The sequence below is a fragment of the Harpia harpyja genome, chromosome 22 (genome assembly GCF_026419915.1).
Source record: "Harpia harpyja isolate bHarHar1 chromosome 22, bHarHar1 primary haplotype, whole genome shotgun sequence".
NCBI classification, from domain to species: Eukaryota; Metazoa; Chordata; class Aves; order Accipitriformes; family Accipitridae; genus Harpia; species Harpia harpyja.
In genome coordinates this window covers 4,539,602-4,561,523 of record NC_068961.1, presented here as the reverse complement: position 1 = coordinate 4,561,523, position 21,922 = coordinate 4,539,602, and the positions used below count along the sequence as shown (strand labels likewise).

Here is a 21,922-nt window from a genome sequence, read left to right as displayed (position 1 = left end):
AAAGTCCACAGCATTCATCTTGCCTAACTTTCCATATCTAAAAATTAGATGTGTATGTCATCCTTGGCTTCCTTTACAAAATTTGGAGGGAAAAATGGCACTTCCAAATGATGGGTTGCGTGGGCTGTGTCACAGTGAGATGCACTGACAGTGCTTCTCTCCAGCTACTGACAGAGGGAGTCTAGGGAAACTCACTCGGGCTTGTGCTAGCTGAATCCCTATATTTTCACCTACTTGTGAAAATGGAAACTTAGTTTTATTCCTTTTAATACTGGCTTATATTCAGCTACACTTGTCTTCCAATGGTAGTTCCATTATTCTGGCAAACTTATGTTCCCAATAACAGCAGTGATTCTTTAGATGATCCATTATCAGCAAGATGAGGCATCCTTAATTTATTTTCTGGAATCATAAACTCCCAATAAATTGATAATTCACTCAGAAGGTGGTATTGAGCCCTACAGGGGAGTTGCTTACGTGTGCTGTGAGTATGGATTAAACCTGTTGTAAGCAAGTTACACTTTGGTCTGTGCCACCACAGTGGCAAGAAGTAATATGTACTCTGCTGCTAGATAAACATTTCACTTGGTAGATTAATTGTTAGAAATGTAGTATCACGTAGTTTTGGAATAGAACTTGCATCTTTGAAAAGGGGAAAAAGTCTTATTTGAAGAAGATGACTGAAACAGCTGTAACAAAATACTTATTAGAAATGTGTAGTGCTGTCTTCTAGCATTATTCAGAGAGAATGTGCCCATTCTTAGCAGTTATATTACTTCCTCTGTAGGCGTGATACTTCTTTATCTACACTTAGATTATTATTCTGTAATATTTGGAAGTGATTTCTGTTTTTTCAGCTGTTCAGCACACAAGGCTCTCTGCAGTCAATAATTTTATCAGTCCATCTTTTAGAATTGCTCCTCAGCGAGGGTGGTCTCTGTTTGTTTTCTCTGAGCTGAACAGTCACTAATCTTTTTTTTCCCCCTTCCTTCGGATGCAGACAACAATAATTTGGGATGCTCACACAGGAGAAGCTAAACAGCAGTTTCCTTTCCATTCAGGTAATTTCTGCATAACTCTTGTTAGTAAAATGAAGTGCAGTTTTTAATTTTGTCAATGTAATGTATCCTTTTGTAAAAACCTATCTGCCAGAGAGAAGTTTGAACGAAGTTTTTTGTGCTTTAACAATCCTGAGTATCGTGGCTTGTGGGTTTATTCTTTTTTCAGAAAGATGGGGTTCTGTGAGAACCAGCTTTGAGAGTCAAACTGATTCTAGGAGAGGATTTAAACACCAGCCATGTCTACCTAGCTGAATGATTCTGTCATTACCTATCTGCTTGAATACTACCAAGTGGTGATTTATGAAGAGACTTTCGTGGAGGTGTCTGGGATCTCTTCCACTCTTTCTGCTCCTGTTGCAATGAAGCTTAGTTGAGACAGAAGCAGCCGGATCTCTCATGCAGCTTGCAATTATCACTGCAAGCATGAAGGTCCTCAGCAATTTCTTAGCTTTTAATTTTGACTTGAAGTTCTTCAGTATTTGCTTTCTCTGATTATCAGAAGTCAGTTGCCAACCTTGAGTTTCAAAACCTTGCTGCACCAAAACCTTACTTGGATGGTCATTTGTAGATCTGGTCTGCTTCAAGAAGACAGGAGATGTCACAGATATTAAGTAATCTTGAGTAACAGGCAATCATTGGCATAATCTTAAATTCACCTGAGACCAGACTGGTAAGATGATGACTGAATTCATGATCCAAACTGGATAAGTTGTCAAAGTGAAGAATTTTTGAGGGGCATAGTCAAACAGAGTTTAAAACCACCAAAACATTACAGATTCTGATGCTAGAAATGTTCATCTTCCTGTGTGTTCACTGTAACTAACCCAGTTTTAAATACAGCAGGCTTTCGCAAGGTGCTTACTGGTGTTTAAAAACACGTATTTTACTACTAATTTTAAAACATTAATTTGCGCATGCTTTTCAACTCAATTTCTAGTTGTTCCCATTCTCACATTTTCACAGAGTTATTAATATGCAGTAGCAATTGAAATGGTTATTCAACAGAAGACAAAAAGTATGTCCATGCACACAGCAGATCCATACTCTGCATTTTTGTCACTCATCTTCTCGCTTATTAATGCAACTGTCAGTTTGGAGGAGTCAGTGTCTGCTGACAGATTTTCTCACTGTGGCATTTATTTATCTATCATAACTGTTCCATAAAACCAGACTTCGCACTGTATAGTGATGTAGTTAATGAGACACTTAAGCCTTCTCATCCCTAACTATTTATTGATCTAAGTAGTTGTGGATTCAGAACTTGGTTGCCCCTTCAGAATCACGTTCACTGATGTGTAGCTGTCTTAGCAGTGATGTGCATCAAGGACATATCACTCCATTCCCCTTTTAGCAAGTTGAAAACTTAATTAGGTCTTCCAATGCATTGGATGTCCATCTGCATTAATAGATTTTTTTAAAAATTCTTATTATGTATGCTGTTTGTCTTTGGACCATAAGACACAACTCAAGTGGAAATGTGGAGAGGTTAATTCTATTTTTTTTTCATTATTTCAAGTATGTTTTCATAGGGAAGTAAAGCATTTAGGTATTAAGGAAATTGCTCATAGGCCAAAAGCTGGAGTCTTTGTCCTCACAGAAGTCTAAAGCCACAAAGACCTCACCTTGTCCTCTTTGCATCACTTATTCGCCAGAACAAACTAACAGCAAATTCCTTTCCATATCTGGAATCTGAAAACCTTGTCTGCACAAGGATTAAAGGTGACATTTTAACAATTAAAAGTCTAGTCTAGACAGAGTACAGTTCCTTTAACACATACTTGTGTGGCATACTTCTTTGCATACTTCTTTGAAGTCTGGGGATAGTTGGCCTGGGAATAACATAAATTTTTTTACTCTCAGCTGCTTTACAACAACTTGCTTAGTTTACACCCATATGGACAAAACTGTCATCTTAAAATACATAAGGAAGACTCCTTTGTGTAGGTCTTGAAGGCCTCTATATCACTGATGTTCCCATGTACCTTTAAGGTTTTATGGTCAAAATATGTACGGAAGTGGATAAGTAGCTTCTAGGGTTTCATTATTCTTTGCAAAACTATGAGTCATCACAGGGCACTTGATCAAAATATGTATTCGCAAAGCTTATTTCTGTAAAATGGGGTCAAATAATCCAATTTTCACATCTGCTGATAGATGTGAACGGGTGTCTATGCATGCAGGAACAAATTGGTTAAGTGATACTGTAAGAGGTATTTGTATGACCCAGTTTTAGACATCTAAGTGCTCTGAATCACTCCCTGCAGACACTTAACTCTATCCTCTTTTGAGCTTCTAATTCTGAATCACACCTAAATTTGTTCAGAAAAAGCTTAAATATTGTCGGGATTTATTTTAGCTGCATTTCTTAAGGATTTGTTGCTGCTTTTTGTAGATGACATTCTAATTGTTTTTATGCAATTGGCTAGTATCCTGTGGTTTTGGAGACACTGGCAATTCAATTACTTGCATCAAAAACCATGTTTGGTTGTTTTTCCAGACCATGTACTTATCCAGTAAACATATGATTAAACATACCAATAAATGAATCAGTATTAATTATCAACACACTATGATTCAAATTATGCTGCAAAGCAAGTCCATCACTTTAGGTGCCAATAGCTCTCAGAAAATTACTTTTCAAGTCATACATATCATACTAGATATTAGGCCTGAAGGCATATTGCTATTAATGAAGATAGATTTGTGTTTGCTCTGCAACAGTAATACAAAGCTTGCAGCACAAAAAGAAAGACAAACAGGCAGTTAAAGAAACAAAATCCTGTGCTGTTTCCTGATCCCCTTTCATGTTCATTGGAAAACTCAGAAGTAACCTGCCTTCCTCACACAAATCTCCTTTATATTTCTGCAACGTAGAAATTCCTTACCTGTCACACAGAATTATTGAGCTTTGGCATTAATATTCTAAAAAATGTTTGTATATGAAACGATTTCAGCCCTCCATTCTCATTTAGAGAGCTACCTGATGATTCGGAAGGTGACATGGATCAATCTCATTTTGCAGTTCGTAAAAATTATAACAGGCAAAAACATATTTAAATACAACAGGCTTGGCAGAACAGGTATCTTTTCACCTCTGTATTACAAAAGTATTTTTCTGAACATATTTGCATAAGGCTTTTCTTGATTTCATTTTAATGATAAACTTGCCTTGTATTGTTGCCAGAAAGAGATTTAACTTTGCTTCCTATATGCTGGTCTCGTTCTGACACACTTGCTTCTCACAGGAGTGTGCTGAGAATGAAGATTTCTATATTTTAGCAAGTCTTATGTCATCCTCTGGAGGGCAGCTAAACTCTTCCCTGAGCAAAAAAACAAGCAGCAGTCATAGAAACACAAGGAAGCTCTATGTCAGAAGTTCCCTCCTACTCCTGTGCATGCTTTTAGTCTGCAGTGACATGCTGTAGAAAGTGGGGTTTTTTGTTTTTTCCACGCTTTTTGCAAAGTGTGTGTCTGTTGCACACAGGCACTAGTTACATGTTCATGTGCTATCTGTGTACAAAGTTTCATTAGTTCAGTCCTAGGTAATGCCAAACCCTCTACAGAAACTCTTCCTCTCATTTCAGATCAGCTTGATGAATGTGCCTATCTTAAATCAATCCCCAACCAAATTAAACTGAATGTCGGTATTATTAATCCACGTGTCTGCACGGAACAATAGGTTTGTGTCAGTGGTTGCATAAAGCTGGTGCAAAGGAAGATGGCCACCTGCTTCTTCTCCCTCCCATGTGTTGTGCCTGGGATTCACAGGGAACATTTTTTTCTGACCCAGCTGAAATTACCCATTTTTTTTTCTGGATTAGTTTTCTCCCAGGTTCTTTGCTGAACTGGCTTACAGAGGAATGAATGGTAGAGAAGGCCCAAGAGATGTGTGTACCTGGGAGCGGGGAGGGTGGAGGTAGATTGTTGTGCCCCCTCTTATGTAACTTAACCCAAAAGATTCTCATAAACAGATGCCACGCTAAGCATCCAGATTATCCACTGCAAGAGAAAAAAACAATTTGTGCCCTTCAGACAGTCCCTATTGTCCCTTTAACTGGTAGTAGGTGACAGGCCAAGAACTAGCTTTTAGTCCATTTGATCCAGATAGGTGACAGGAGGAAAATGATTTGGGATAGCTGTTTCTGTGCTGTGTTCCCTGATGTTCCTTCCATTGTTTGTACTTCACAGCTCCTGCTCTGGACGTAGACTGGCAGAACAACACTACTTTTGCCTCCTGCAGCACTGACATGTGCATTCACGTATGCAGACTTGGCTGTGATCGTCCCGTTAAAACCTTTCAAGGACACACAGTAAGTTTAAGAAGCCCAAAACGTTCATGATAAAGTCACAGCAGCATGTTACAATGATGGCAGATGATGTGTTTGCAGGGTGTGTTCTAGCACCAGAGATGTTCCAGCCCATTGCTTCCCTAAAACCATATTCCTTGGGAGTGATTCACTGCCTGTGAGAAGGGATAAACTGTTCTAAATCACCGTAGGAGGCAAAACCTGCAGCTTAAACAGTGAGACTATTTATATGTAGCGTGAGCTGCAGACTAAAGGCACATTAATAAATAGGATTTTGTTTTCCACTGGCTTAATTTCCTTTAGTAAATGAGAACTATGGATAAGAAGAGAACAGTTTACCTCCAGCCATTGCTCAGTTTTAGGATCAATTTAATAAGATGTATTTAAGATGTATTTCCCCCTCTTTTCCTGGTGGTATTTAATGACTGTCAAAGGCTACTTTTTCTAGCTTTCATCTCATACTGACCTGTAATTTAGATGTTAACTTCCTGAAGTTGCTGTCTCCCTACTGAGGAAAAATGGTGCGTTTGGAGACCTTTATCTAGTCTATGGTTAAACTGATATTAAACTGATATTTCATGACAGGTTGTACATTCCTACCAACAGACTGGTGCTTTTTATCTTTATATGAAATGCACCATTTTGCACATGATGCAAATTCTTACTTCAAATATCTGTACAGTTCCTTTTAATTATGACTGAAACATGTAAAATGGATAAAGCAAAATTTAGATATTTTCCAGGATTATTTTCACTGAGACCCTGAGCCAATTTATGTTTTTCAAAAACAATCTTTCCCTTTTTGTGAATTTTTTTTTTTTTGTCCATATGTATGACCCTCAAAAAAACTCAGAAAACTTATTGATTACCAAGGGGATATGCTAGGCTTAGTTAATTACAAAGCGCTAGAAAGATTGATAGAGAAAGCATTGCAAACTATTCAATATTCCATCCTGATTTTCATTTACACATGTACCTCTCTTTAGAGAGACCAGCATTGTGATAGAGCTGCAATACTAAGAATTACACGCTCCACAAAACTTTACACCCCACCAGTACTTTCTATTGAAAATTTGCGTCTCTGAGTTCTACAGAATATTAACTGAAGAAATATCTCAATTTTAAAAAGAAGTTAATGCTGTATCATCAGTCTGCCTGGTTTGAGGGTTTATTTAAATCCTAGCCTATGAAGAAGGGGTCTAAGAGACTTTGCGCCAGAACACATATCAGAAGACTGATAGTGTGTATTGTTCACAAACACAAAATGGTTACCATTCCTAAATGACGCTTAAATAACATGTTTCGGAAGCAGCACTGCTTTTGTTCCCCCATAAAGCAACCAGGGCTGTAATACGTGGTTGAACTTGTTGCATGCGTAAACCCCGAGTGCCCTCTCCTGGGGGCCCGGTACAATGCAGGTAATGGGAACGTTTACTCATAAAATCACTTTTTATTTCAGAACGAGGTTAATGCAATCAAATGGGACCCATCTGGCATGCTACTAGCATCTTGCTCCGATGATATGACATTAAAGGTAATATAATTTCCATTCCTGCTCTTGAAAAAGTAAAGGCAAAAATTATGTCTATTTCTTAATCTTCTCCAGAATGATGGTACTGTATCACTTAAAGTTCTGCATGAACAATAGTTTCATTTTGTCCCATATTTCTCAAAGTCAATCTGAAAGATCGAACACAGAGAAGCAGCCACTGGGAAAACTGAGACATCCTATCCAAATAAGTGTTATGTGACTGATACAGCAGTGTCACAGAATAATCATAGTTTAAATATACACACATATATACGCATATATATACATCTGCTTCCCTGTCAACAGAATCACAATCCCTATGCTAAGAAGCAGTCTATCGGTTACACTTTGAAAAGAATATAAAAATAAAGAGTCTTCTTTCCCGTTGGGGTCTTTTTTCTGAAAATAATTTCATTGGAGCCATTTGATTTTTTTTTTTTTTTTTTTTTGGTAATAGCTTTGGATTAAGCAATGGGACACAAGATATATATTCAGAGCCCACCAAAAATTTGAATCACTGTCTGAAGATGCCTATCTTTATCCATTCACTGTATGGGAAGCCTAAGGCAGCCACGCTGCTGATGTAGATGCCTCTGTTAAGTGCCTGAAGTTAGGTGGAATGAATCTGGATTCTGGCTTGCAGGCAGCATAGGCTGCTTTACCAGCACACCTGGGCCATTGCACTGTACCAGCACAGGATTGCTAATACAGGGGGAGTCTGGGCTTGCAGAAATACTTTTCATAATAGAGCTTTTCCAGCCCAAACTCCTCTCTTATTCTCCTTTGCCAGCCACATTAATGAAGGTTATGTCTATGTAGGAATAGCTGTATGTTGTAACAGCAAAGCCTTCCTGCTGGACTGTTGATTTATGCTGGTTCCTTGAGCAAAGCAAACATCCCAGGGTTTTGTGGATAGAGTTGTACCAGTAATACAGTTTCCTCATAGTATAGTTGTGTTAATTAAGGCTTATACCTCTTTCCCCTGCTGATTGACACAGCTGAAGCAAGAGACATTTCTAGCACACACACAGCCTGTGTGTAAGAACTGAAACTGGGAGAGCAGCAGAACTTGTAGATGAGAGCTAAGTGAACATCAGCATTACGAATGTTTCCTCTTCATAGGTAGCCTGACTTCTGCTCAAATCTACTCTGTCTTTGCCACATATCCACTGGGGTTTTCATCGCTCTGGATTCTAGCTGTATTATTGCAGACTACTGACAGAACTGGAAATTTAATCCAGTTAAAAAAAAAATTAATTAAAAAATTAATGTTTCTCAGAACAGAAAATAGGGCTAGAAGAGACTGAAACAGAGCACCTTGTCTGTTATGCTGCCACAAAGCAGTATTGTAGTAACCATTATTGTTCTGCTTAAACATCCTGACCCAGTGATAGCACATTCCTTTTGGTGCCCAGTTGTGTGCTGCATTTTAAAAACCACTGTGGCTCAGTGTCATTGGCACCGGTTCAAATTTCTCACCACTGAATTTGGCACAAGAGCTAATGGTTTTCTATCCCCAGCCTTGCCTAGTTTTAAAAACCTCCAGGGGATGGAGACCGCAAATGCCTCTTCAGGCAATTATTCTTCTTCCTTTTCCTTTGGAAATCAGTCCTCTCTGGCTTCTTTTTCTTCTCTTTTCTCGGAGTTCTTGATATTTGCCTACAACTTCTTGGAACATGTTGCCTGTTAGCAATAGAACATGGCTAAGCTTTGTGTAACATTTCCAAAAGCAGGCTCAGGTATGCTGTTGAAAATTCAGCATAAGAGCACATCATTTCCCTCATAGTGCAGACTTGCAAGTGAGTAAAATCATTACTACATTTTCAGTATCTCTGAAATTGACTGACTAAATTTGAGTTATTTTCCCTGCTGTGAATTAGCTTAATCTTATTTTCTCAGTTAGCTGAAGAAAAGATGTACTAAATTACCTGTCATCTCTGTTGAGCATATTCTTTATCTCACACTGAAGTATTTGGCCATGTAATACTGCATAAGTAGCTGATAGTCTTCCATCATCTGTGCTATTAAAAACATGAGGAAAACAAATGGAGTTCAGGAGGAAAAGGAAAATTTTACTGGCATAAGAGAAAATTACTAGGTTCTAGGCAGTTATTGAAACTTTCTTTTCATTCTTTAAAATGACTGCTGTTGCAATGTGTGACTTAAACTTCAAGTTAAACTTCTCTAAGTAGAGTAACTTAAGCTTCTGTATGAAAATACAGTTCCAGGATATGGGCAGTACAGCGACTATGTAGTTCTTGCCTATTGAATAAATAGTACTATTAAATGTGTAGCTCTTTCCCCTAACGGAGTTATTCGAACATGTGTGCCAAACTGCTGCATTAATAAATTATGTTTATGTGTATGCATGTGTGTCGAGATCTTATTCTTATCATTTGTTTATTTAACATAGAACTGAAATAATTCAGCTGAGAAGAGATTAGTAACGTTGCCATTTTTCCCCTCCATAATTACTCTGACTTAGATTTGGAGTATGAAGCAAGATACCTGTGTACATGATCTTCAGGCTCACAGCAAAGAGATTTATACTATCAAATGGAGTCCTACAGGACCAGGCACCAGCAACCCAAACTCCAACATCATGTTAGCAAGGTAAAAAATAAGCCTCTTTCTGTTGCCTTCTGTGACGAAGAAGGATCGTCTTTCTGACCTGTAACTCTACTGTCACCTTGCCATCAGTCTTCCTGCAGACAATTCCAGTAAAAAGTACCTGTGTTCGTAAATCAGGGGGATGGATCCAAAGGGAAAGGAACTATATTTGAAAAAGGAAGAAGAAAAAGAAGGAAAACTGAGTCACGTGATAGCTAACTTGTCAGCTGCCTTGATAAATGGATTGTAAATTTGGCATGGCACCTTCACATCCAGCATCCAGTTGTCACGAATGAAAGTACTTAATGAGGCAGATGGCAGCCCATTCAGCCGGTTGGAATGTGTTCTAACCAGGGTCATGCAACTCACCTGGGCAGATATTGACAATTTTTATAGTCCTGTTAACTAACAGAGAAAAGCTTGGATAATCTTTAAAATTCCACAAACGAAATTTGTTCAAAATTCTTCTTTGGGTTTAGGAAATATGTTTACTTGTAGAATGCCAATTGATGGTAGTACCATGGGATTGTCAAATCAGTTCATGGTGTGTTGAGTTTGAGGAGGATTTGTATCGAAGCTGTTTTACTTATTTTACTCTTAAGTCAGGGAGTGGACAGGGAAGAACTTCACTTTCTTGGAGTTGTTCTTTTAATATGATTTTTAATACCAATTATTTCCTTTGCCTTTCTCTAAGCCCACAGTTTGGGATTTAGATGGAGTGTAGCAAAAAACAGCACTGAAACAAAGTGAAAAGAACCGCAGTTCTAGAGAATTACAGAATGCTAATTGATTAAATAATGCAAATCCATTAGGAATAAGATCTCTCTGGAACCATTTATCCTATTAACAACAATATATATTTGATGTTCCTGAATAATAGCAGGTAGAATCTCAAAAGGAGGGAGCTTGGCCCTCTTAGGGCAAGTGGTCTGATCCTATATACAGCGCACCTAGATAAACTCAAAGGGTCCTCATACAAGAATTCAGTTCTGTAGATACAGTTCTTGTCATAAAAAAAGTAAAGGCTGTAGTGCATATTAGCTTTTCTGTTTGAAACATTATTTCTTGCTTAGCCAAGGAAAAAAAACTGGTATTCTCTTAAAATGTTTACAGTATCAAACTGCAAAGTGATTAGCACCCAAAGTAAGACATGCTTGTGTTTGAATGCTTCTTGCAGTGCTTCGTTTGATTCCACTGTTCGGCTGTGGGACGTTGACCGAGGAGTCTGCATCCATACGTTAACAAAACATCAAGAGCCTGTCTACAGTGTAGCTTTTAGTCCTGATGGAAAATATCTAGCCAGTGGGTCCTTTGACAAATGTGTCCATATATGGAATACTCAGGTACTGTTTTGCTTCATGTGAAGCACATCTGGTTTAGATGACACGTTAATAGCAAAAGCTTAAATGGAAAATATATGTACCTCTGTAGCATATGACCTGCCAGCCAAGGTGAACCTGGCTGTCTTGGCTGATACAAATCGCAGAATAACAGTTGAGTCACTCAGGTGGAGTGAGGTGACTGTCCAGAACATTTCTGCTCAGGCTTCTTTGTATGCTAAAACACCTAGCATACATGAAACTAGGTACGTTACGTTGTGCCCTCAGCTTTGTGAAGCAAAGGTGTGGATTGATTCTTAGAAATAAGGGGTACTTTTATTTAGTAACAGGCTGAGTTCAGTTGTGAGTCTGATGCACCTGGCTTATACTTTGTGATGAGGGGATGATGGATACGAAGGGTGTATGGGCTGGGGGCTGGCGATATTCCGAAGAAAAGTGGGACATCATAGTTCCACAGATTTAATTCTGGATACTGATGCCTTAACAGCCTGAATTAACAACAAACTTTAGAGAGGACCACCTCAGCCTAACTCCCCAGGCCTTTACTGTTACAGAGTTGGCAAAACCAGATGTCTAAGAGTCCTACTGTAAATTGCTTTCTGGAGGAGCCTGTTTCTCTTCATTATCAAAGACCAGTTATCCTAACTTCAGCACCTTATGGAGATGACCATAGCTGGGTGATGTGAATAGCTCCCCCTTGCCACCACTCTTCTTTTTAATGTAGTGCCACGCAACAGAGAAAAAGGGGAATTTCTGTATCAAATGTTTGCATGCTGTTTCGCTTTGTAGAGTGGAACTCTAGTACATAGCTACCGAGGCACCGGGGGCATCTTTGAAGTCTGCTGGAATGCTAGAGGAGACAAAGTGGGAGCAAGCGCATCAGATGGATCGGTAAGGAGCTTTACACATTCTAAATGTTGGGTGGAGATTACTCTTCGGGAGAGTGTCAACAAAAAGCAGACATGCCATATCGCCTCCTGTGGGCAGAGCTGAAGGTGTAGGCAGCTCAAGACATAAATAAGTAGCTCTGTGTAGTGTATTAAAAATGCTCCTGCTTTGAAAGGATTTGAATACTTAGGAGGTGGTGTTCCTATGGGAAGTGAAGAATGCTTGTGGAATAGGTGAATATTGCTGAAGATGGGATTGGCTTTTAAATACATATTTCATAAGAACAACAATAGTGTTGTTTCTGTCATTATTATTCTATCATTTCAGGACATGGTTTAGTGGGCATGGTGGTGTTGGGTTGACAGTTGGACTTGATGATCTTAAAGGTCTTTTCCAACCTAAACGATTCTATGATTATTTATCTCATCTGTCAATTTTTAATGAAGGTCAGATCACAGCAGTCAGCTCTCTAATAAAGAGTTGTCCTGGGGCTTTCTGAGTTTTATCCCACAGCAGTTTACCCTTGAATAGTACCTAAAGGAGGAATTTTTCAGCATGATGCCCAAAGATTTCATCGTGTGGTAAAGGAGAAATACTGCTGCAGAGATACTGATTGTTCATTACTATTTTTGCTGTTAATGTTACTTTTAAAAAATTTCAGTTGTAGCATGATCAGCTTGTGAAGGACACACATGTTACAGCACACTCTACAGCTTTTTAAAATAACTCTTCTACATGGCTGGCTGGCATAACTACTTTAGAGCAGTATTTTTCAACTGGTTTTAACAAAGGGTACACCTACGACATGGTTCAGTTACTCGAGCTTAGTTGTGCCATTTGCGATGGTGCCGTGCCTGGCGTCCACCGGCTGTTCCAAATGGGCGCGTGTCCCCTGTAGGTCCTGTGCCCTGCCTGCCAGGCCTGCATCTGCTTTGGATATATTTCAGAAATGGAAGGGGACACTGTATTTAGGCAACTAAATAGCACCCATAGTCTTATCTGGGACATACCACCAAAATGTCTGTTTGTAATCCAACGAAAGCCCAGCTAAATGTTAAATGGATGGTTTTCACTTGGGTTTTCTCTCATGTTGGTTTGTTCCCTGACTTGTGTGCGTGTAAACAGGGACTTGAGACAGGCTGATTGGAAGCTGGGGAGTATAACATACAGCTGGCTGATCAGCCTGTGTACAGGGCCATATATGAATAGGACTTCCACATCATCTTCAGAAATGGTTCTTAATGCTGAGTCTTTTCTCTCCAGGTTTGTGTTCTAGATCTGCGGAAGTAAAAGTGAAATGTTTTAGAAGAAATTTCAAATGGACCAGCAGTGAATGTGTGGGGAGAAGCACTCTTCAAAACTATTCTTAACAGCTCCAGAACTGTACGAACTTGAACAAAGTTAGAGTGTACCGTGAAACCAACTCTCCCTGGCCACAGGTGTCTAGTATTTTGTCCGTAACCTTCATCAAGGAGTAAAAACGCAGTCACTTCAGAGGGGGAGGGAATGGTTTCCACCTGGAACATTCAGCCTTGGAAGCATGAAGCCACCAGCTAGGCATTGCACTGTTTGGTTTGCATCTGAGAACTTGCTCTGATGGCTGGGAAAAAAAGCTGTGCCAAAAAAATTAATAAAAAAAAAAAAAAAAGAAAAATGCTGTGATAAACCAAAAGGGAAAAAAAATCCTCCTCCATGCGGTGTTGTATTTTTTCCTTCCAATTTGGACACTACAGTTGCTCTCCCAAAGGACGTTCAAAGACCAGTTTGTACTGATGAAATGCTCAACTTTGTAATCACAACACTTTCTATTTTCTAGACTACTTTTTTTGTTCAGTGGTTTTTCTATCAGCTGGAATATTACAGCCTGGAGGATCCCAGGCTTAGGATGAAACTTTTGTTTTCCTTTTATTTCTCCCTTCCACTCCCAACTTCTCCTTCCTTTTTTTTCTCTCCTCTTTCTTCTTGCCCTTTTTTTTTTTCTTTTTTCCCTGTATGCCCATAGTAGATGCAGCCAGGTGGACATGACAATGAAAATTTTTGACAGACTGCTTCTCCTCTCTTCTTTCTCTTCCTTTTCCTTTCTTTCTCTCCGTTTAAAAGAAAAAAAAATCCTCCATGCTTCAGATCTTAGCGTCTCAAGGGCACTTTCAGCAAATTGTGTAATAAGTGCTTTATATAAGAATGCAGTGCTGGGGAAGATTTTTACAGGAGAAAGATGACTTTTAACAGAAAGAACCCAGTGTATTTTTGGAAAAAAAATATTTTTTATGTTAAACAGTTTTAAAAGCCTAAAATGGCCACCAAATGTAGACCAGTTGTGTAATTCAAGCAAAAAGAATGACACAGAGTCCAAGGAACATGAAAGGTGCAGTATCCTTTTTCTCTTCTCTCTCAGAAAGTCCTGTTAGAAAAAATGCCATTTGATACAATAAATGCCAGTCATTTACTGAGTCCTCTTCCAGCAGCCAGCCATTTATATAGTCTCGTTTCATTTTTGTGGCTGTTTGATGGTGTACACTTATTAAAAGGGATTCATAAGTTTGAGAGTATAAATACAGCATTCATTTTCTTGAGTCCGTATTTTTGTTTACCCTCGGTAACCAGGGGAAAACGCTTGTGTATCTTCTTTCCTCTAGAGATAGTTCAAATTTCATACAGAACATGGGTTTGGCTGCCCGTGGCCTTGCTGAGCAGTGCCGTCCTCCACTATTCATCCACTCAGCTGTTTCTGTTCCAGTAAGTCAGTGGGATTTTACCACTGACTTTATGAGACCAGTTGAACCAAGATAACATTCACTGCATCTGTCACTGTTGAAGAATGGACTCTTGCCAAGCTCCTGTCCATCCATGGTGAGCACGCGCCTAGAAGCAGGCTCTTCCATTGCACCTGGCAGTGTGTGGCAGTACGTGCGTGGGCTGCGTGCTACGAGGGAAGTGCTGGGTCTGCACCTGGAGGCTCCGCGTCTGCCCAGACAGGTTTAGCCTTGAGGGTGTCCTCAGTGCGGTGCTCAGAAGACAACGTAGAGCTCTCCGTTAGGTGAGGACATGATAAACCATATATAAATTATATCGCAACATATATACCACTGTAAAGTTGTAGTGGGTGAAATGATCGGAGTGACAATAAAGACTTCCAAAGCACCACCTATCCACTTTGGACAAGATTTCCTTACTGCAAGGTAGACATCTGCAGGGATGCCTACTGAAGACTCCTTTACTCTTAAGAGCAAACGATGGATGCAAAGAAGGATGCATAGGCAGAGTTTACTGAAAGTGCTGTAAACGATAAGGCAGCCTTGGGGTAGTGGCAGACAAATCCTCCGAACTGGCTGAGTCAGGTGTCCTCTCTAGCCCACAGGCTAGGCTAGGATTTGTAGGAGAGAGAAAAACAAACAAGCAGAGAACCCCCCTAACATCTTGCCCAAAGTCGCTATTTCTGTAACACAGGATCTTCCCTTTGATTTGACCACAGCTGCTGAGGTGGTGATTTGATCTGATAGAGCCCTAATGCTGAACTGGTGGTGTAAGACCTGCCAGGCATCTTGGCATCATCATGGCATCGTGGAATCTGTACGTCATTTTTTTTCTCCTGTGTTTTCCTCTCTTTATGCTCGCATCTGTACAGCATCTTAGTCCTTCCAGTGGAACTAGGCACTGCCAGCTTCAACTGCGTTTCTTAAAGATACATATTTGGAAAGGAGAAACGAATGAAAAGGAATAGCTGCAAAAAGGGTTACTCAGTCCTGAGGTGAAAACAGTTATGTGGGATTTTGGTTTATTAATGACAGTTAAGCTTGTTTGTAATTTATATCAAAAAATTGGACACTGGAAGATACCAAGGATTATTTTCGGTGTTAAATGCGTTTATGTGTTGGTTTTAGTTTTCTGCTCCAAGAGCATGGGCTGTAGATGATTACATGGCAGTTTTGCACTGTTTTATAATAACCACGTGTACCTACTAATTGAAAGTCACTACTTTAAAAAAAAAAGAGTACTTGTTCGAAGAGAGACTTGAATTTGAATACAAAGGTTTAATGTGGTTTTATAAAGCACGGTTGGGTCGATGATTTGATTACAGTCATTGCATGTACACGGTTAACTTCCTAAGCTGCTTTTGGGTGGCGTTTCTGAGAATAACACGCAGAAGCTCCAGGTCTGCAGGCAGCGGAGGGCAGCTCGGATGGGGCCCTGGCCTTGCCTCTGTCCCCTGAGCGACACCCGAATAGACCAGACCTCGGGATTCAAAGAGATGAGGTTGCTCAATGCGAGTTCAGCGATGCCGCATGGCTGGCTGGCTGCATAGCCCGTGTTCCGTGGTTGTTCCCGGGATAGCTACTGTAGATAAGTGGGCGATGTCCGTGATGCCTGCTTCTTTTTCCTTTTTCCTTTTTTCAAATTGTGAGAAGACCACCTTTCCTCTGCCCGCCTACATGGAGGTAAGAAGCCAAGAGAACCAAAATTTCAAAATCAGTTGGTTTGCAAAGCCTACGTGTGAGAGAGGCTGCTGGTCCAGAGTTTTCTGTACAGACTATCGGATTTGAAAGCGGCATATGTGAGAAGCTAAGAAAGTTCACCTTTCTTCCCCTCCCCAAGACCCTAAAGACTCGAAAATGCTCAAAGATACTGTAGTAGATAGTTTTCAGCTAAAATGAGGGCAGCTCTTAAGGAAGGCAGAAGATGCAGTTGCGAAGGCTGATCCTAGCCTAAGGAGCTGGTGTCTTTAGGAGGTGGGCAATGGGAAGAGCGGCTCTTCCAGGCTGTAGTTCACCGTGGACGTCTAAGCCTAGACCTGCAGAACTGTCCTCGTGGGAGCTCCCGATTTCCTCGTGCTGCGTTGGCATCCGCCGGCTAGCGGTGCCTTTCTGCAGCTCCCCTGCAACAGAACAGCATGAAGCAACAGGCCGGTGGACTTCTTTTTTTTTTTCATACAATATCTTTTGATAATCGTGTTTATAGTTCTTTGTAACACAAGAGAAATTGAAAAACCTAAGTGACCAAACAGGACTGTGAAACCATCGAGAGACTTACTGGATTTTTATCATTGCTGGCTGTCTGGAACTGGCCTTGAAGTGAAAAAAAAACCAGTTTCTGAAAAACCACTCAACTCGAGGGGTTAGAAGGATACTGAATCTTTTATGTAGGAAACACTGGGTCCCTTATGGGGCATTAAAGGGCCTGACTTACAGGGTTATACACACATTAACCCCATGCTACATCTTAGAAATTTCCTTTTAATTTGTTTTAAAAAAAAGAAAAGAAAAAATAGCTAATTTTAGAGCCAAGTGAAGTGCACTTTGTCAAATGTAAGGGTCTGCTTTGTTTTTGGGTTTCTTTTTCTTTTTCCCTTTTTAATTTTTCCTCCTTTTTTTTTTCCTCCTTTTGCCTTTTTAAAAGATGTGGTTCTTTGTCAATTGCAGAAATGTTCTTTCAGCCACTCACTGAAATTCTGAATTCTGGCTTCTGCAGTTTTTATTGTCTGTGTCAGACTTGCAGCCAGACTTGGTTCTCATTTCAGCATTTCCCAGGTTCTGTTGAAACAACATCAACCCTTATTTTGTTTCTCCCCCACCCACACTTCCTTCAAATTCACCTTGTGTATTGTAGCTCATTTGTTTTAAGGAGAGAATCAACAGATCATATTCAGTGTCTTGAATAAATTGCTATATTTTGATATTAGAGAATTCTGTGCGTGTTGTTCCTTATTCTTTTCTGGCTATTTTGCATCCTGCGCTTAAGAGCTGGGGTTGGGTGACTTAAGTTGTAATGTGGTGTCACGACCTAAAGGGTTACCTGGCGTGTGGGTGTACAAAGATCGTGACCGTGGGTTCATAGCAGTTTGTAATACACAAGGGCATGGAGGCTTTATCCTCTCATTTTCTTTACTTTATTACAGATTACCACAAATACCACACAAATCACCATTAGCAAGTATACCTATGATTAAGAAAGCAAATATATATATGCATATGAAGCTGTTACAAAGTATTAGCTGCAGGCAATAGTATAGCAACAATCAATATTGCAGCAATTACAGCAACAGTCAATTCTAGCAGCACCCGATAATAGCAGCAGTGAAGTGTATTTATATATAATATTACAGGTTACAACAAAGTTATTACTAGTGAAGCAAACTTACCAGTAATGTAACAGCAGATATGATAGATTACTTACATGGATATACGTGGCACCAAGCACACTGGGCAGATCTCAGAAGGGGCCCAACCATCCCGGAGGTGGGAGGACAAACCAGACCAGCCCCAGACGTTCTCAGTAGCAGAACGGTAAAACAACGGGCAGAGTCTCACTTCGAAGATGAGCCGTGTCACGGAGAGAGAGATCCATGTCAGCCAGGCGTCCCCAGCGAGGGCCCAAGGTTTTGTAGAAAGCTCACGCGGACCTGCTTAGGAAAGGGACGAGCGTGTGCAGCACGGGAAGAGAGGGAAGATCCATTTTGGATAGAAAGTCATTTTTACATCCCAGAGACATAAGAGGGTGTAGGACTCCACCACTTTGAGCAGCCGGTAGATCCTGTTAATTTCTGGTTTTCACCTGGGACAGCCAACAGATGATGATTTCTATTCTCTCGGACCAGTTTTTATTTGGGGGGACTTTCCTTGTTCTCGCAGTTAGAACAGCCAGTGGCAGTTACCAATTCTTGCTTTCTCAGGATGTTTTCCCCTTTTTCCAGACTATTTTTCAGCTTTTCAGATGATAAGTTCCCATTACCGTTCCTTGGTTTAGTGCTTATTGAGGGTATCTCAGATGTGTCCGGTTTCTGGGTACCCAGTTGCACTTCAAAGATGCTGGCTGTGCTTCTCAGGGATGCTTCTGGGCTCACAGCTCCCAGGCTGGCAGGCAATTTCTCTCTCAGTATTTCAGCAGACATCTTCTGTTCAGTACTTTTTCCCTTTTAACCAGGTCACCTTTATGGCTGCTCACATCACATGTTTACTGTTTTATTTTTTTCCCCCATAATGCATTTACTGGCAGTCTATACAGCTGATAAGGAACCAATTTGAGGAAGATTGGGTTGAAGTACTTTTTTAAAAGTTTCCTTAAAAAAAGTTTCCTCAAAAGGAAATTTCTCCAGGCAAAATAAATTGGACTCTAGTTCTCATGAAAGTAAGTAAATTGTTATTTTTTTCTTTAAGATAGCAAGGCTTAAATTCAGCCTTGCTTGAGCACCTGGAGGTTTTGGAAGAACTTCAGAATATTCCAGCTCGTGTGATGGGGTCGCAGTCGTCCCCTCTGGCAGGAGCTCCCGTGGGCACCATCTCGTACCTCCTCTCTCTGCTTGGGGCACTGACACCTCAAAGGATGTGGTACTTAGTGGGGGATTCAATGTGAAATGTGGGATTTTTCCTTTGTGACCATTTTAATGCGCTGACCATTCATCTAAGCTAAGCCTGAAGGATTGCCAAAAGCCTTCAAAAAGAATTAGCACTCAGATCAAGCACAGTCTTATGTGTCACATCATCTAGTTTTTAGGTGTTTAAGGATCTAGAGCATTAAGTTAGGATTGATACACAACATTTGGGAAGACTCAAGTGCTAGAAAGAACTGGTATGCTGATGATGAGCACCTTACCACATCATCAAATACTCAGAGAAAGTAATGCCCTTTCATGCCCCTTGTCTCAGTTCGTGCTCTGAAATTTGCACAGCATTAATGTAGAATTAATTCCCTGTAACTGTACAAGTTGAAAGCAAAAGGACAAATACGTTTGTTCAGCTCTCACAAGACCAGGAACCACCAGCAGTCTTCGTAATAGTTTCTCAAACTGAAGAAAATGAGGACTAAGGAGGCAGACACAGTGGGGCTAGGGTTTTAATAGGTAGTGCTATATAAAAGCTCTCACTTCACCTGTTTCTTAAATAAATGCTATGCGATGCTCCTCTTTTTAGTCATGTCATTTCCAGGCATGTTTCAAGAAAATGTGTGACTGTCAAACTAAAACTGTAGTTTAGTTTTCCTTTATCCTATAAATATTTACTTAGCCTGTAAACTATTTGACAACTAACACTGGAAGCATTGAGCAGTCCTAAACACTTGCTTCTCGCTTCTGTCAGCATGCAATACAATAAAAGGGTATTTGTTAGGGCTATTCTGGAAAGATGTAATACTACAGCATCTCACTCAAAACCACTTATTTGCCTGCCATCTTTCTCTGTATCATTTCCCGTAAAGGGCCAGATCAGCTTCGTCCATTAAAAGCACATGCAATTTCATATCTAAGCTCTGTGGTACAAAAAGTAATTTTTAAAGCTTTGAAGTCTCTTAAGTGAAGAAATGACTCACTTGGCAAGGAATTTATCATCCTTGCTGACTCCTTTCCCAACAGGAAGGAAGATCTTTGCTTCCTTAGTTTTTTCTATTTCCCTTTGAATATATTGACAAAACCAAAAGAATACAAAACCTAATAACCACAGGAAAGCAGCTATATCCTCTTTTCCTGCTGCAAGGTCTAACATCTTCTACCTTCACAGAAGAAGCCTTGGCTTCACCCTGTAAGTCATTAGTATCTATCAATACAAAAGAAAAGATTCTGCTCATCTCTTTCCAAATCCTTCCCATTAAATACTGGGACAAAGTTGGCATCCTCATCCTTCACTAGAGTAATTCAGCACAGTAAGAAATGTACAACAAATGAGAATGGATTTAGTTGCGACGCACTGCCATTCTGCAGTTCCAAAACAGAATTATCTCTCTAGGCTTCTGGAAATTGGTGGTGTCAAGTGAGCATCATGTCCCTACACACTGTGTTGCAGTTCCTGAAAAACTCTGAATATTTTCTTCCAGGGAAAGACAGAAAAGTCAAACCCTTAGAAGGGTTTTTGAGATTTTCTGCAATCCTTACAGCCACAGTGTCCTGCCAGGTGGACTGAAAGAGATGTCAAGTACCTGCAGAGAGTACCGTCAGTGAGGACACTTAGGGTGGAAGGGATCACAGACTCCTGAGAACAACAGAAATCTGATGGGAAAAGTCTGCAGTGTGGTGTTGCCATCTTTTAAGTCCTGGACAACAGCTGCTTGTTGGCTTCTTTCCCAGAGGCTAGTTTGGGGAGAAATTCCTGCGCAATGAGATGACCATGTCTAATCATCCACCTTCCTCCACGGAGGCTGACACAGGCAGAGAGCCTGAGGTTCAGTCAGCCCACACAGACACCCACTCATTTTTTTTTCATATCCACATTAAAGGTCCAGGTCTCATGACTTGGTCAAGGAATATAGACTGAAGCAATTAAAAAAAAAAATCAAACCTTTCTAATCTACCAACTTTTAGAATGGCATTCCTACTTGGGTCTGCTTCAGTACAGGGATATTGCTGAAGACTGCAGTAAGATCTATAAAAATCTTTTCACAAACAAGAAACATCACCTTTAAACAGAAAATACTAAATCTCCTAGATTTAGTCATTAAATTTTAGATTTTAGATTTTAGAGTCATTAAAAAAATGTGCCAGTACAAAAAAAAATGCTCTGGACTCCATGCCAGAGTCTGCAAAAGATCGATCGATAGATTCACGTGTATTTCTCCAGATGCAGATTTGGGAACTGAAGTTGTTGGTATGGGAAAAACCAGCATTTCTCAGCACTGCAGAAGTTCTACCAGCCCTCCTGAGACTGGGGAAGCTAATAGATTAACTGCATATGTCATCGAAGACCCCTTAACAACAACGAAAAAACATTCCTATCAATACAAACCAGCACATTTCTGTCTGGTTTTCATTTCCGCAGTGTCAGAGAAGCAAGCAGAAATGGTCAGCGCTCAGCTGGGGAGAGAGGGACTAGTCCATGCGCAGCTCTAAGCTGAGAACATGTCCCACAGCTTTCCCCGACAGACCTTACATCAAATTTACTTTAAAAAAAAACCACCAACACCCTGATCCATTTCTTGAGTCAAATCTGTTCCATTAGGAACTGAACACACAGCAACACCTCTAGCAGGAAAGGAAAAATTTCATTTTATTACATATTGCTACTTGGTCACTCCTTTCCACAATCTGAACCACAAAAGGGTTGGTGCTCATTCCTCCTTCAGTGGAAAGATAAGCTGATAGGCTCCTGAAATGAATTAATCTAAAAGAATGAAGAACATCCTGCTTTCTCCTCTACTATTTTGACCTAATTCATTAATACTGTCTTTCTCCTTGCTATGCCCTGTATGTCTTGGGCTGGGGAAGAT

The 21,922-nt window shown here is 40.1% G+C and overlaps 1 protein-coding gene across 7 annotated transcripts in view; it reads left to right on the top strand.

The window, feature by feature from the left end:
* TBL1X (transducin beta like 1 X-linked) overlaps nt 1-17,418 on the top strand; it is a 203,517-nt gene extending 186,099 nt beyond the window's left edge. For all 7 annotated transcript variants that reach the window (XM_052773754.1, XM_052773755.1, XM_052773751.1 and 4 more), the window contains 7 exons: nt 1,001-1,061; nt 5,250-5,371; nt 6,828-6,902; nt 9,385-9,512; nt 10,687-10,852; nt 11,639-11,740; nt 13,001-17,418. In XM_052773754.1, coding sequence (XP_052629714.1) covers nt 1,001-1,061; nt 5,250-5,371; nt 6,828-6,902; nt 9,385-9,512; nt 10,687-10,852; nt 11,639-11,740; nt 13,001-13,027 — 681 coding nt within the window. In that variant the 3' untranslated portion in view covers nt 13,028-17,418. The remainder of the gene's footprint in view (nt 1-1,000; nt 1,062-5,249; nt 5,372-6,827; nt 6,903-9,384; nt 9,513-10,686; nt 10,853-11,638; nt 11,741-13,000) is intronic.
* The last annotated feature ends 4,504 nt before the right edge of the window (nt 17,419-21,922 follow it).